The sequence below is a fragment of the Trachurus japonicus genome, chromosome 23 (genome assembly GCF_045865225.1).
Source record: "Trachurus japonicus isolate A0001 chromosome 23, Traja_1.0".
NCBI lineage: Eukaryota > Metazoa > Chordata > Actinopteri > Carangiformes > Carangidae > Trachurus > Trachurus japonicus.
The window spans coordinates 8,721,404-8,738,007 of record NC_140929.1 but is presented as its reverse complement, the minus strand read 5'-3'; the positions used below and the strand labels follow the sequence as shown (position 1 = coordinate 8,738,007).

General features: G+C 43.8%; 1 protein-coding gene across 2 annotated transcripts in view; it reads right to left on the bottom strand.

The window, feature by feature from the left end:
* Positions 1 to 16,604, bottom strand: part of pawr (PRKC, apoptosis, WT1, regulator) — a 66,912-nt gene that overhangs the window by 14,301 nt on the left and 36,007 nt on the right. For both annotated transcript variants that reach the window (XM_085768844.1, XM_085768845.1), the window contains exons 3-4: positions 8,268 to 8,393; positions 1,193 to 1,227 (exon numbers count right to left, since the gene is read on the bottom strand). In XM_085768844.1, coding sequence (XP_085624970.1) covers positions 1,193 to 1,227; positions 8,268 to 8,393 — 161 coding nt within the window. The remainder of the gene's footprint in view (positions 1 to 1,192; positions 1,228 to 8,267; positions 8,394 to 16,604) is intronic.

Here is a 16,604-nt window from a genome sequence, read left to right as displayed (position 1 = left end):
GATATTATTGAGATGAAGTGCTGCTTGACAGATCATTTGCATGCTGCATTTACGAGAGGACCCACAAAAAAGTGTAAAAAAGTCTGGAGTTAAGTTCAGTCGGACGCGTTCAACCGTCAGAAAGTCAGGCAATATTAAAAACGCTGGATACTTGACTGGTGTTTGATGTGACTTTCCCAAATTGGAGTGAACATCAGGGACAAACTGAGAAAAAAAATGGAATCTAGAGGGCCGACAGAGAGGGAGAAAAATCAGACACTTGTGTGTTAAGTTGCTCTTTCGGCCATCTTGTGCTGCTGGGCCCACCTGTCGGGTTTTCCATCGCAGAGCCTCCGAGTGTCCAAGTGTGGCCGGGCCAGCTGATGAGAGCCGCGGCCGTAATTACATGGCCAGATTGAATGTCAGCTGGTGAACTTGGCTCTTGCCGTTGGCCACAACTTCCCAATTTGGTTGCGAATAATGCAAAAAAAATGAACCCACAGTGGACACACACAGAGGTTCTCAAAGGCCTTCGCCACATGTAGTGTCAATCACAGGCTGCAGGCTGCACTTTGAGAGGGGAATTTAATTGACCATTTCCTCTGATATTCTTCATAATCATGTGAAATCAAACAAACGAAAGGAACGTGCAAAGAATTAGAACTGTTGGAGCAAACTGCGAGTGGATAAAAGAAATACAACGCTGTGTCTGTCCAACCTCCTACAGTAAAATGTATGAAACCAAAAGGAAAATGATTTCCCGCCCAGATAAAGGTGTTGCTAAAACATCAATGCTTTTTTTTTGTTTTTTTAAACCTCTTATCAAATGCCAAAGCAATTTTGCTGAAGCACACATTTTAGTCTCCCAAGCTTTCAAAGCTACTGATGTACTTTCAATGCTGCCTGCCAGTGACTGCTGTGAAGTGACGGTCTGAACAAAGTGTCCGGGCTCCAGATGGCGTCCTGTCAACTACTGTTCAAAAGAGTCGTCAGGCGTCATTCCTTCTCCTACCATAAAAGCATGAAATGAGCAGCACTGATAGAAGGGGGGGGGTAATCATCAACGGTGACGCATTTCAGGAGAAATCTGCTCTGATAACTAGTGATTCAAACTGCTCTCTCTGTCTCATCAACACCTGTTTCTCCTCTTCTCGTATCACTAGTACCACTCACAGTGCTTAGATGAGAAAAAAAAAGGAAGAAAGTGTCTCACCTCTTGTGCCGGCTCGACCCACATCTTGGAGTTTCCTGGAAGACAGAAAGACAGACATGACTTCAGACTAAAAACAAAAACGTATGGGTCCAAACTGCATCAGTGCTGTGTGAATTTCAATGTGTAATTTCCTAGAAACAGCAGATATCAGAAAGAGAGGTTAGGGATCATCTGTTGTGTTGAGATGCCTCGGGTCAAAAAGAAAAAAACAAAACACATCTACAGGATAAGAGTCATTTCTAGGGAGCAGCGTTTATAGAAAGCCTTCAGGGTGTGTGCGAGTATTTGCGAATCGCAGCTCGCGGAGCTGATGTATAGATGAGCTTTGTCACGTTTAATAGTTCTGCGTCGCCCCAAGTTGTGGAAGGCAATCTTGTTTGGCAACATGGAGGTGCATGTTTATCTTCTTTTCCCATTATTGTACAGTATGATCTAAAGGTTGTTTAGATGTATACAGCCGTGATGCTCCAATAAAAACACCTGCGGTAAAAAGAAAAAAAAGGAAAAAAAAGAGGTGCGTGTCAGTGACGGCGTGAGAAGAATACCCATCCCCTCCTCCTCGGGCCTTGTGCAGCTGAAGGGGCCCGGGTTTGATTGAGGAGCCTCGGCTCGGCCGCGATCTATCAGTCAGGGCTCAGCTTCAACAACCAGCGGCCGACTCTTAGCATGCGCCAGCCGCTCTCCCTCTGTGACACATCATCCATTACCTGTGGATGAAATCCTGACCCTCATCTCTGCCTGGCTCAGGCCTGGATGGATTTACTAAGATGGAGGACAGTGAGGAAGGAGGGGGTGGGGGTGGGGGTCTAAGTATGTATGTGAGGCCCCCCAGTTCAAGCAACACTTGGATTTAAGAGCAATTTGATGAATCTCGTTTTAGACAGCAACATTTTCTAGGATTCAGTCTAATCCATCAGCTGTCGGTACAAGTGCAGCTTTGGCAGGTTTTGCAGCTGTAATAGTTCAATCGTTGTTCAAAATTATGTCTCATCTGGCAGATCGATGGTGCTGCTTAAAAAGGGCACTGGACGCCCTTTTCAAAACATTAAGCTTAAAAAACAGAAGAACTTTAACAACTGAGCTGTTGTTGGAGGCTTTTAGAAAATAAGAACCAGGTTTTAGGAGTGATGACATATTAAGAGTTGAAATGGACTCAGAAGGTCAGAGCTTCACATCAAGGCTGAAACTAGAAATAACCCCAATTATGGAAAAATACTGTTTTCTGTCTGAAAATGTTGAAAAATTGTGCATCAAATGAGTTTTTCAAGTTTGTTCTGTCTGATTTTTGGAGCAGGGCTCACAATGATTCATTTCAACCAGGCTTTTCAATATCTCTCACGTCCCAGAGTTAATAGTTGGATAGAAAGAACCAGTCAGTGTGAGGCCTAGTTTTAGTTTGAGATATGGTGCGTATTGTTTTCAAGGCAGCTACAGAACCAGGCTCCTGCTCCAGTATAGAATATAAAATGCTATCTAAATGTAAATGTGTGTTTACTGTCTCGCCTTCATGGTCCAGCATAACGAGAATAAACCAACAGGATTGTTTTAAATATACAATTGACCTGGGAAACCACTGGGAACCCGACTGTGTGTGTAGGTATAACAATTATTTGCTTTCTCGTTTCTGTGGAAAAATTCAATACATCTATATTTTGTTAGGTTTCATATTGCAAGGCCATTGGTTGACAGAGGGTCGGCGCACTGAGTCGATTATTTTCTGAGGTGCGAAAGGGTTGAGATACGAGTCCAAACAACAATATAGGAGAAGGTCGCGGCGGTCAGCAGATGTTGAGAGATTGTGCCAGTCATCATTTGCACATGATGATATGTGCATTGGAATAAGCAGAAAGAGCTTTATTGCCTCTACACAGACCAGGGCCAAAGTCAGAATTTATAATATTTGTGATTGTAAATCTTCACAGGAAATAAAACCCTGGTATTAGGAATTAGCATTTCTACACATTTTCCTCCTCAGGCAGTGACTCATCTGAACTTCACAATAAGAGTCAAATGCAAAATGCTCGTGAATCTTTCCTGATATTTCTTTTCTAATTACCCATTATTTTTTTTCATTAGACTGGAGTAACAACATATGGACAGAGAGAAGGTTAATGACATTCAGCGATGAGTCAGGCCTCCTGCCACTGCAACATAGAGCTTTTGCACCACTGTGGTCTGTGCCTTCAACACTCAGCTGTCAGGTAAACATTTTAATATTTGCTTTTGTCTATAATCCTTTCTCTTTTTGGTCTGACAATATTTTAAATTCTGTTTTGTAAAGCACTTTGCATGAAAGCATCGTGTTGCATGAAAGGAGCTATAAGTTATTATTGTGTTTGATCTGTTTTTAATCACTGGCACTCCGGCTGAATCTTGTGCTAATCCCCAATCGTCCACTTCAGCGAGACAGTTTCAATGAGTTATGTCCACCCTCATGCAAATAAATAAATAAGAAAATGCTGTTTATGTGTCAAACAGGGTTATGCCTTCTCTCAGGTCTGTCGTCCACATAAACAACAGAAGAAAAAACCCAAAACAAAACGGGCGTAGCCAAAGTGAAATCATACTGTGTTTACAGAAAACATCCCAGAGCTCGTTTGCCACATCACTCCTGCACCTCCCGGCACCGTTTCACAGTGTGCACCTCCTGTCTGGGATATGAATCTGTGAGACAAGGTCAGTGCAATTCATGTGCGTCCACTTCACTGCGCACAATACTGACTTGTGCAACTTTATTTATCATGCTTGAGCTGCACTGACAGCTCCCATAAGCCGCAGTGCAGAGCTGCTAAGAATACACAGAGACAAATACCAGCAATATAGCAGGTGTTTCATCGTTAGACCTCAGATCAATTCATTACTACACAATCTGCATTTCCGCCTGTTATTCTTTATCACACTCCAGACACTCTCATCTGAAACTCACCCAAATGTCTCGGGTGGACAGTTTCAGCTTTTAAATGCCAACTTACTCCATAAAAAGGTGAGCTTTCTGCAAAACAGCAGAAAGCCGATAGAGATCACGATTTCAATGGAGCCATTCAGAAGATTCAAGAGAAGGAGAGAGATGCTCTTCACATGAGAGATCATGATTGGTATTTAGAGGAAACAGGAAGGTCAAGGACAGAAAAATCCCCAGTAATACTATCTTACTGGAAACTCCCGGCTTCCTGGTCTGACGTGTCCTGTGTATATAACGCAAACACGTTTATTGCTTTGATCTATTTATGGAATCAACCTGTTTGTCAGGATAATCACAGGCTGAAGATGTAAGTACGGCTGCTCTCACTTGTCTATTGTTTAAAACAAGATGCTTTACATTTCTTCCACACGCCCTTTTTTAAATAAGATGCTGACCACACCTGGTTGTGTGAATAGTTACTGCCAGCTCAGAGAACAGATGTCAAAACACCAAACTGGAGCATAATTGAGAGGCTGGTAACTGGTGCATCTAATGTATTGTATTGTATTGTATTGTCAGGTCACAAGGACCTTGACCTCATCACTTCATCCTCGAGTCCAAGTGAACGTTTCCACCAAATTTGAAGAAACAACTGAAACTGTGTTTTGTGAGGTCACTGTGACCTTGATATTTAATTTTTGGCCACTAAAAACAAATTATTTTAACATTAAGTCCTTGTGATTATTTGAAGAAGCTCAATCAAGTTGTTACTAATGTATTGTATTGTACGGACAACGTGGAAACAGCACAACTCGGTCTCTGATTTTCGCCACATGAACAAAGCTTGAAAGTTAATTTTCATCAGAGGGAGTCTTTAATCAAAAGTATTTTTCCTACAGAAGTTATTAAATTAAATTCTCCTGCATCCCTGCACTGCCTGTGCTCGATAAAATCCAGGCTGCTTCATTTCCATCTGTACCTTTTTTTTAATATTATTTATGCTGCTGTGTTCCTGGTTTTGCTGCGAGAAGCCTCAAGTATTTTTGCTGGTAGCCGTCCTGTCAAAGATAAATATTGGTGTGGTTTAGTTGGCTTATATAATGGTAATCCTTAAACTGTTGAATCAACAGAGGCGTGAATGTGATCAAATATTGTTTCAGGCAACAAACTGAAGTTCACTTAGCTGCTGCTGCTGCTGCTCCTGCTCCTGGTTAGAAAATGCCATGTTATGGGTGGTGAACATTTCCCTGCTGCTCAGGCAACACGTTCTGCATCAGCTTTTTTTTTTAACCTGAAAGGTGCTAATTACAAATGCAAATGAGGCTTGTTAAAAAGTGCTGGATGGGGATTGTCAGCAGTGTGTTTTCCACAGAGACACACAGAGAGAAAGAGAGACCTGAGCCGCTGTGGCCACATTAAAAGCAGATGATCAGGAGGAATGTTCCATATGGTTCTGGCTGCTGGATCGCTCAAACAGGTTTTGCATGTACGACTCGCATACAAGGCCCTGATAACCAGGACCACATGCACTCACTCAGAGGAGGCCACACATATCAGTGTCCTGTCACACGGAGAGGAGAAGTGCGTCCAAGCACAAAATACTCATGCATCCCTGCCTGGCCCATCCAGAGAAAAGAGATGGAAAAAAGGACATCAGTACAGAATTTAAACCATCTGATGAAATGTTTCATATTCAACAGCCTGTCTGGAGTTTCCATTATGTCTTCAGCAGCGAACACAAGAAGAATTACAGCTTGTTTTGGTTGTGAGCTGCTGAGAGACCTAGGGACACAGAGCCTCTTTTTAAAAACTTTTTTTTTTTTTAATCATCACATATCTCGGTACCAGCTCAGAAGCCTGGCTGGATGCTCTATATCATATCAGGTCTGACATGTAATGGCAGTTGCTTGTGATACATGGGGCCCCCGTGAGAGGCGGCACATTTTTGGGATGCTCCGTCTTTACCGAAGTCTGACTGACAGCTCTGTAGTAAATCCACTGACCACGCTCTCCCCCTTCTCCTCCCTCTCGGTCTGCCTCCTTACGAGCGAGCTGGCACCGGACCTCCAGCTGAATGTGAATGTCAGTTTGACGTAAGTGACAGCGAGACATTTAATGGTTGTTTCTGCGTAGCTCCATCTGGTCTGTGTTAGGTCTCGTGCTGCGATGGCGTGAATGGACATATCCTGTATCAGATGATGGACTGAGGATCGTGGACGTGCGGCCAAAGCTGCAGGAACTCTGCTGCACCGCTTGTTGTTTGTTTATGTGTAGACTACTTTGTGTAAATAGTCTAGCCCTTGCCTTTCTTTTTTTTTTTTTAATTTCTTTTCTTCCTCTGGGCCACGTCCCAGCAGGTGCTGTCACAGCCTTCCTGTTGGTGAGGCGTTTGTGTACCTGTCTCATACACAAGGCTTCGTCTTTGTATAAACAGCCTCAGACGTTTCCAGCCCAGAAACACAATAAGCCTCCTGATGCATAACAGCCGATTCATCTGGAACTCAACTCCTCGCTGCATCCACAAGTGTTGTCACTCCACAGCAAAGCTACAGAATTTATATTTGTTGATTTTTTTTGTTTCTTTTTACTGTCAAATAGCAATTCTCTTATCAGTTGGATGTTTTTTTGTACAGAAATACAAACAGCGCAGCAGTCTCAGTCGTTGTAACGCGGCTTGACGCTTTTCATATTCTCAAATGCTTATTGAAAATCCCTGTGTGAGTTTGAAACTGCGTACATCACACTACCGAATATGAACTTCTACTTAGGAATAAAAGCATGTGGTTTTGTGAGTCACTTTCACTTCCACTAACTCATTTACGGCCCTATCTCTCTCTCTGAACTGAACGCCTCCTGGACGTATCTGGAGGAAGAGCAGGAGCTGTGTCTGCGCGGCTTCACCTTTATTGAATACACACATCACCTGCCAGAGTTAAAGGAGCCAACTGCCTCTGATTCACATTGTTAAAAACCAGACACCTTCTACACAAAGCAGATCCACAACACTGGCTTTCAAATAAAGTTTGATGAATGCGGCTCTCCACACCGGCTCCTTTGAGCACTGTGAGATGGGATGATATCACTTTGTTACTACTCTAAACATCATCAGTTATCTTTATTATTATTTTATTTGGCTATAAAAAAGTGGCAAATGCAAGTTCCAATATATAAAGGTGATATAATCAATGAAGAATCACGTCAATGAAAAACTTCAGATATTGAAGGTGAACTATGTAAGCCTGGTTGCTTTTCTGTTGTTTTGCTAACCTTCCTCTCGGCCATGTGCATTGGTTTACAACGAAGCCGGCGAGAAATCAATCGATAGAGCGGCACATAACGTTATATATCATATACGATGTTACCATGTGTATATTTGTGTAGTCTTATCTGTCATAAACAAGAGATTACAGGTTGTGGGGCGTGTTTGTGTCACGGTGCTGCAAAAACGCGAGCTGGGACATCGGGGCGAGGGCTCTGATCTTGCAACGTTGTTTTTCAGCCAAGAGATGCTAGGTGGAAGAGAGCCTCCATTCTCTCTGTAACAAGTAACATGTCACCATTAATTAAGGTAAAAATGTAGCATAGTTAAGATGGAAATCCTGCATAGTTCCTCTTTAAATGTGCTATTTGCAAAGAAACAAGAAACTGTCTCTTTGGAAATGCTGATGTCTATATTCCAACATGTTTTGGTAATAAGTAAGGCTCCGTGTCATCATGTTCATGTAGCTTTAAAGGACAATTCCAGGCGAATTCAACTCAGGGGTGTATTTTCATATCATTTTAGGTCTAAAAGAATGAATCTGAAGATTTTCAGTTTAATCGCTCCTGTTTTGCGGTAGTTGCGTCTGTTTGTTTAGGCTGTTTACAGCCCTCAAAGCCGCAATTTTTTTCCACAGACAGCGTCAGATGGCTACTCAAACATGCATCGAGAAGTTTATCTACTTCAAGCAAGCCGACAAAACTAGATCTAATTCAAAGTCTCCCGGAGTCTCGCGCGAGACCCAGTTGCCGTGCTCGGTGTGTTCACATGCAGTGGGAAGCTACCATTTGTGTCTCTGTGGGTACACTTCAAGCAAGTAAAGAGTTGATATTCCTGTGAGTAGCTGATGCTGTCTGTGGAATTGTCCTTTATGTTATTTGATCCTGGTAGTGTCTGGACATGTCGCCTCTTACCATTAAGTGGCCGGTGGCAGGGTCAGCTATCATGGCCTCATTCTGGAAGGTGTTGGCCTGCACCAGCTCCTCCTCCTCCCTTCTGTTCTTCTCTCCTGCGTCGTCGTCGTCCAGCTCATCCAGGCTCTGAGGGAAGAAGAGGTTGGTGAGACTGCGTTTACATGCACACACAAGAAAGCAGGCGAAGAACCAACCGAGATTAAAGAAACAAATCAAGTTGATATTGCACAGAAACAAGCTGGGGTCAGTTTTACCAAATCTGCAACATGGCGCACCGGAGGCTTGGTATTAAAAATCAAGCCTTCTTGTTGTTCTTAAACGTGGTCAAGAAATCTGATTTCTTTCTTTCTGAACATTCACTTTTATCTCAGTTCAGTATGGACATCACAACTTCAGCAAATCTGATATATTTTACATTAACTATGGCAACTGACATATAATAAGAGAGTATAAAAGACAAAAAAAACAAGACAATCTGACAGACAAAAAAAAGAAAATCTCATTTTAGGGGAGGGAGGAACGGCCACTGATAAAAGATGTTATGCTCTTATGCTGAACAATTAGATATCAGGTTTCTCTAATCCATTATTCTGATTTCAAAAGATCATTTTTTTTGTCCATAGACTGTTTAAAAAACCAGCTCCCTGCAGAAAAGCAAAAGTGACACAGTCGCTTCAGTGCAAGTAAACACTGTGAGAGATGCACGGTGACAGGCGAGGTCATTCCCACCATAACAGCGATGTTGACCTCCGCCTCAACACAGCCAGGGTCTCCTCTTAATCCTCTTAAGACATGATCACATTCACTTCCAGGAATCCCTGAGGAGCTGCGGCTCAAACACAAACCCAAACACCAGAGAGACTCAGTCAGGCAACAGGATGACATCCTGTTCGACGGCCTTTCACCTCCTGAGGACAGTCGGAGGGGGATTTTTTTTTCTTTCTTTCTGACCAGTGGAATGTCCCTTGAAAACACAATAAAAAGACATGTACAAACACGCAGAGACCAAACATCCCTTTTGACAGAGGAGTGGTGGGAGTTTGCTTTCATTATTTAGGCAGAGATCTTGCACATTGTCTGGGAAAACCTCCAACTTTTACTCCTCACAATCTGGATTCTTAGCTACAGCATGAAATACGCGCGCGGCCTCGGCTTCCTATTGGCATTACTTTACAGCGAGCGGAGGGGGTGCCGAGGGTTCAGCCTGTCCGGAGCGGCGAGGATGCGTTGAGTAAACAGAGCTCGACATTAGGATGGATGGTTGATTCGTGACGAGAGGCAGGGATCGGGACCAAACTCCCAGAGGGGGCACAATGCGAATCAGTGTTTCCTGTTTCACGCTGCAGGGCGAAACAAAAGGTGCCCCCACTCCATAGGCCCTTTAGTGGCAAAAAATAGCCTTGCAAGGTTAACAAGGAATGCAGTCATTTGCGAGGCCTTTCCTGCCAAAGGGTTTATCAGTCGTCCCGAGGGAAAACACCAGCTCCTTTTTCTTTTTCGACTCTCACTCGTTTCCTTAATGTGATGTGAGCTCTCTCCTCTGCTCCCTCGACTTCTTTCTTCATCCATAACATACATGCACATCGAGTAGAGTCGATAAAATCACGACTTTTATTTTTTTTATCCGAGAAGTTTTGATTCTCCACAGCTTGTGTCGAATTGCGGTGTGTTATGATTTAATTGTCTGCATCTATGTGCGCGCATGAAATGTTTTCCTGCAGCCGGTTTGACACGGCACCGTTTCAGGATGTGGCCAAAACAATATGTGGGAAATAAATAAGTAGAAGTTTAGAGTTGGGGGGGAAAAAAAGAAGTGATATTAAACAGAAGTTCCCGTCTGTGTTAGCACACAGTGTATTGTGCAGTGACTAACCACTCTGCTATGTACAAACTCGCCTGAAATGTGGAATTGGGGATCGGAGAGTTTGTTTTGGATGGAGATGCGGCCCGTTTTGCCCTCTAGTATTCCAGATTGCTGTGCATTTTCCTCTATTCCAAATAAAGGGAAAGGGGGAGCTCGCTTGCAACCATATATGGGGAGTTTTTGCTCCTGACATCATCAACACGACTCTCTGGATTTTTTTTGGCCAATTCTTACCTTGGACCACAAAGACAAAGCAGGATAATGTGTGGAAGGATGAACGAGCGAGGGACTGACTGATGGGATGACTTAGATCGGCTCTCATTTCATCACTGGGACGGATCCAGAGCGGAGAGTTACTAAAAAAATACTGCCAAAGAAACAAAACCGCTGCTCTTCGATATCACTGTTAGGAGCAATTTAGAAGCACAAGTTGTACTAACATGTTCTGACTGAACACTTCATATTGTTTTATTGGACAAAAAACAGATGTTCTCGGATGTTTATTTAATATTTTGCACGAGGTAGACTGGGCTAAGGTTAGCTCGTATTTCCAGCTGAGCAGCAGGTGCTGACACACGGAGGTTTTCTTTCCAAAAATGGTCATTTTCAAGTCTCCTGTTTTAAAAAACTTAACTTCTGTTTTGGTCAGATGTGTGCATGCTGCCCAATGCCCATGTGCAGCTGATTACAGAATGCATGATGGGAAAACCAGGAATATAACAGACATTTTATGTGATTAGTAACCCTGGAAAACTATGCATACTGTAGGATCATTATAACATTCTCCAAATGAGCCATAATTGACTTAATACAGCGACTGCAGCAGCGGCGGCATTAATTCCTATCTTGATGACACATGAGGAATCAAAGAGATAGAGGACTTGAGTGTGAGCTGAAAAGAAGCAGCCACATCTCCAGGATCCTCTCTCTGCTTCCTGTTTACAGCAGCGCCGAGTGTCAGGGCCTCACAAGAGTGTTTACTTAACTGGAGCGAGTACAACACGAATCCTTGGTCTGCTCCGGGTCTCCATACCCCCGTCGTCTGTCACTCTGCACGTAAAGAATTAAAGACGCCACATCTGGAGCAGAGCTGCACGGTCTATTGGAATGTCTGTTGTGGTTGGAAACGCTCTCGACGGGGAGGAAAACCATCAGTCATCTATTCTTAAAAAACCTCCGTCCACGGCCACGAGGATCTGAACACATCTGACTATCAGTCTGCACAGCGGCAGACGGTGGCATTTACCTTTTTAAGTGACTGTCAAAGAGACGCAGGTCGGTGCTTATGACTTGAGCGAGCTGAGCACATTCTGTGGCGGCGGTAACCCTGCAGCAATACACGGAGTAAATCTGGCAAAAGTGAGGAAGTTGAGCAGCAGGAACTCTGAAGGATATTGCAGATGGTGTGCTTGCTATTTTTTATGTCAGGGGGGGATATTTGACAAAGACAAATGAGATAATAACAGAGCTATAAAAAAGTATTAAAGAGGTGCTGCTCAATGTGGATTTTATGACTGTAACATAAGCTCTGACAAGGTGAACAGAGAACACGGAGTTCTTGATAACGAGGTAGAGGTCAAATATCTTTAGAGCAGACAAAGTCTTCGTGGTCTCACATAATACATTTATATCCTCTGACACGTTTCATCGAGCCGGACGCACGATGACTGAGCCCTTTGTTTTCTTTTTCCCTCTCTGCACATTTGCTACGGAAAATGGCTCAGCAGCACTGATACGAGAGAAGCAGCTATATCTACGCTGTTATCCATGGTAACCAGTGGTAGAGCGATGCAAACAAACACAGCGTTAAAGGATAGTTCAACATTTTGGCAAATTGGCCCATTGCCATAATCCCTATAGTTTTAGGAGTTGGTTCGTTACTTTTAATTGCCGGTGCAAGCTATTTTTAGAACGGCGGAGCAGAACCGCCAGCTGCTCAGAGCTACACTACGGAGGCTCATGGGATTTCTTAGTTTCCCTCATCAAACTCATCAAATACACAATCCAACAACTCCAAAACGCTCTTGTGGACAAGTTGTGACCTGCACATTCACCACGCTATGAGATAATAACGGAACGTTACCAGACAGAGTTGTTTTAGAGGTAAATGCAGAGACTGCTTGCCGAAAAACTGCCCCTGTCTGGAATGCGCATCAGCTGTTTTGCATGAATTTACCTCTAAAACAACTCTGTCTCATTCACATTTCGTTATTATCGCATAGCGTGGTGAATGTGCAGGTCACAACTTGTTGTTGGATTGTGTATTTGATGAGTTTGATGAGGGATACCAAGAAATCCCATTAGCCTCCGTAGCGTAGCTCTGAGCAGCTCGCGGCTCTGCTCCGCCGTTCTAAAAATAGCTTTCACGGACAATTAAAGGAACAAACCTACTCCTAATAGGGATTATGGCAATGGGCCAATTTGCCAAAATGTTGAACTATCCCTTTAAGTATCCTGGTGAATCTAACCAGTAATCAGATCAATCAGTAAAAACAGGGCCTGGCTCCACTAAAGGCTGTTTATTGGCTGTTATATATAATCAATATTACCTCCCTAAAAGCCGATCATAATTAACACCTCCCTCCTCTCAGCGATGCCACACAAATGGAACCGGCTGCCTCGTCACCCTGCCAAGTGCCCCGTCCACTTAGTCCTCAGATTTATTTCTAAACAAGCAAAGGTCACCTCCGCCCGAGGCACAGTCTTTTTACAGCACGCTTTAATGACTCGTGTGTATTAATCACCTGCCACTCACCGCAGCACAGTGACTTCATTAGGATGATCTATTAGAGGAGATGCAGGCACATACACACACACACACACACCGATGCCCACTGTCTTTTTTTTCTTTTTTTCTCTCAGGAGTGGCGGTGTCAGCTCAGACGATGGTAACAGACAAGGCTCTGCACAGCGCTCAGGTATGGCAGAGATCAAAGAGGGGACATCGGCCCCGGAGCTGCCGGCTGATTAATGTGACACTACAGACTGCCAAGGTCAGTGTCAGGTCCAGGAGAGGTGCGCCCGCTCAAGGGCAGGAGTGAGACATCATTTGACAGCTTCAAAAAAAAAGGTGTGACTTGGACCTTCGCTGACCTGTGGCAGGAATATTACATTGAAAAAAAAGGAAAAAAAAACAACCTGTGTGTATGTGTGCCGCCTTTTTTCTCTGCAAACTTTTTTGAATTCCACTTGACCTTTATTTAACCAGAACGCTGAAAATGAAAGCGGAGGCCAGAGGGGCAGCAGCGTAATTATGTTACACAGAAGGAAGCAGAGTTGCAGAAGCAGAAACTACAGTCGTAGCCTACAGTTTTTAAATTACAACTATTCCAGTTCAGATTTATCACAGCTGGCAAACCCCCACTGCAGTTATAATCATACTTCCCAAAATCTGATGTCTCTTCATGATTTAAGTCCCAAAATTGCACAACAGGGTTTTTTTGTTTTGTTTTATTTTTTATGAGAGGGGTTGTTTGGGGACAAAGTCGAGTCAAACAGCGTACAAGACATTCTCAAGAATCAAAGCTTGTATTGGCCACAAGGCCCCGGGTTGCTTTCTTTAAAATCGAGTGTTTATCAAGTGAAAGCCTTTCACTTTCTGGCTTTGAACTTAAAAGTCTGCTTGCCTCTCATTTTCACCCCAAGTGAAACTATAATATTTTAATCAGCACTCAGCCAGACCTCAAAATGAGTTCGCTTTACATGACAAAAAAGAGGAGAAAAAAAAAAGAGCTTTAGGCAAACAAACAAGGGGGGTCTGGCTGCGATTGCTGACCCAGAGATAGCAGCATCAGCATTCCTCTGGATGTGTCAGATGGAGCTGAGGCCTGAGGGCGGGCCGGTCGGGCTCAGCGGGGACGGGCAGAGATCTCTGACTGTCTGCGACGGCTTTGATACATCTGTGGGAAACAGCTTGGAGTTGTATTTTTAAGTTTGCCAAACTTGTTCTCTGGTCTATCGCCGCCACAGTAGGTTGGACTGGACTTGTAAAGAGTCTGGCTGTGTGTGTTAGTGAGTGCAGGGTTGAGAGGGACAGCAACAATGTGTGTGTGTGTGTGTACGGTTGGGGTGTGTGTGGGAGGGGGGTCACTCTGTATTAATGGGGCTTTACACTCCAACACCACAGACCTCCACAGAAAACCACATGCTCCGCTCAAAGATGTCAGACTCGGCTAGAAGTCTAGAAACCAGAGCCGGTCGATGTGTCAGCGGGCCGATACCAGGCGATCGCAGAGATGTCAGTGTCCACATGTTGGATGTGCAAGAAGTTTCTAAGCTCAAACAATATTTTTGACTTGTTCTCATTTCACGTATTAAACGTCCGGGTTTCCCACAAGATAATGTTGCAGCGTCTGGCTCTAATTTTTAATATTCTCATCATGCACAGTGATGTTGTTATTGGCCTCCAGGATCCTCTACAAGTGGGTTTGCTCATGACGCAGGGGGGTGAACGGCAGAGGAGGAGGTTTAAATTCTTGGTTTGCAGTTTTGTTATCACTCTGCACTAGTCTGCACACACAACAATCTCTCAGAGGGCAGCATGCACGTCGCAGAAGGAGAAAAACACTAAGCTGACCAGACACATTTATTCTAGTCTCAACGTGGCATCCCTCTAAACACTGCATCCCCCAACATGCAGCTGTGTTTTGGAAGAGGTGTATGCCTAAAAACAGCTTGCTGTACGGCTTTAGGGAGCTCTTGGAGATGGATTACAACACAGTGAAGTGTGTAAGAGAGCGGCGGAAGACGTTAAATATCCCTCTTCTTGTCTTCAGCATTAAACAGGCTTACTGCAGCTCCACGCTGAGCCTCTGACCCTCAGCGGACCGTTGCAGACTCGTAGCCGTGACCTGCACAGACTGACAACCCAGCTTTTATCAACAACACTGAATATGAACCCAGCGCATCAATCAATCTGCAGTATTTCTGTCGTGCCTGTCAACCTCATATGCAAAAACGATCATTATCAATTCGAAAAAAGCCAGCATCCAGCGGCGGTTGGTTCGTGCTCGTTGAAAGCGTTATAATCAAGAGGCTGGGTGAATTAAAGAGTTGCAGGTAAGCAACACTTAGCGAGTCAAACAGGAAAACCAAGGGGTTACACGACAAGCGGAGCGTAACTGTTAAACACTGCTAATGGATGACATTACCTGATTAAGTTTAATGCCATGAAATTATTCGAGATCATGGAAAATTCTGTAATTACATGGTTTTGCCTGAGATAAATAATTAGTCACTGGTTGAATTTATGCGTAACAGATTGATGGTTTTTTAAATAACTGCAGCGCAAATGCCAAATCTGAATCCATTTATGCCTCTCATCAGAATTAAAGATTTTATAACCAGCGCCTCATGTAGCTGATGATGTATCTGAGTTAATGCTTCCCTGACATGTAACCGAGGCAGAAACTTTCAAAAAATAAAGGTCAGTTTACAAGCGCATGAGTGCAGGCGAGTCAAACACATTTCCTTTCGGTTCATAAAATCTTGGCCCGTGTCTGTTTTTTTGTTTCTCATTCCGTTTCCTCCAGGTATAAACATTGTCTTCCCAGGAAATAAACTGCAGGCTGAATTCTGGCCTTGCGTTGCGCGGGAAGTCTTTATCTCTTTCGTGTATTTGCTCGAGCCCTCGCGCTCATAAACACTGACCGCTGATCTGCGACGGCAATGCAGGAGATCCAGATTGAAGTTACGCACATTACCAAGTGGGCTGTTTGTTTTCTCTGGTGTTTGACCCGGCAAAATACATGCAAGACCTTTTTGATTTTACTTTTAGAGTCCTAACAATGGGGATATCCATCATTTACAGGCTGTTAATAAATAAAACCAACACTTTACAATGTTAAATGTTTATTGAAATTACTTATGAGCATCATTAATGTGCAGCTCTGGATGTCACTCATGCTCTAAATACATGACATTGACTAATAACTGTTCTCTCCCAGTGAGGACGGGAGCTCTGGGCCGTCTTGAGAGACGTATGTTATAGTTTTAACATCTGTGTGTCCCGACCACAGACCAGGACGGCTGTAATTCAAGCCGCAGAGAGACGACAGGCTGGTAGAGCGTTTATCCCGGCTGCCTCTTCTATTTCCTGCGTCCCATTAATGAATCCTGTTTTTACAAACCAGCGGTATAATAACGGGGCGCCTGCAGCGTGCCGCCGTACGGGGGCCGAGGAGGGAAGTGGGTCCTGTGTTTTGTCTAAACCCCCTAATCTTGTTTTCGCCCCAGCGTTGGCATGCACGCTCCTTCTTCTTCCATCCTGTCCTTGTATGTGTGTGCAATGTGTGTGTTTTTTGCACAAACCCACCAGGTCCTATCAAGCTGCAGTGCGACAGTGGTGTTCTAGCACTTTTTTTTTTTTTACTTGTACGTTATGTTTCCCGGCAGCAGAAAACCGCTGAGTTACCCTGTTGTTTTCCATCTCACATCCACATCGTCCAAAAGCGGGAAGGATTTAGAAAAACCAC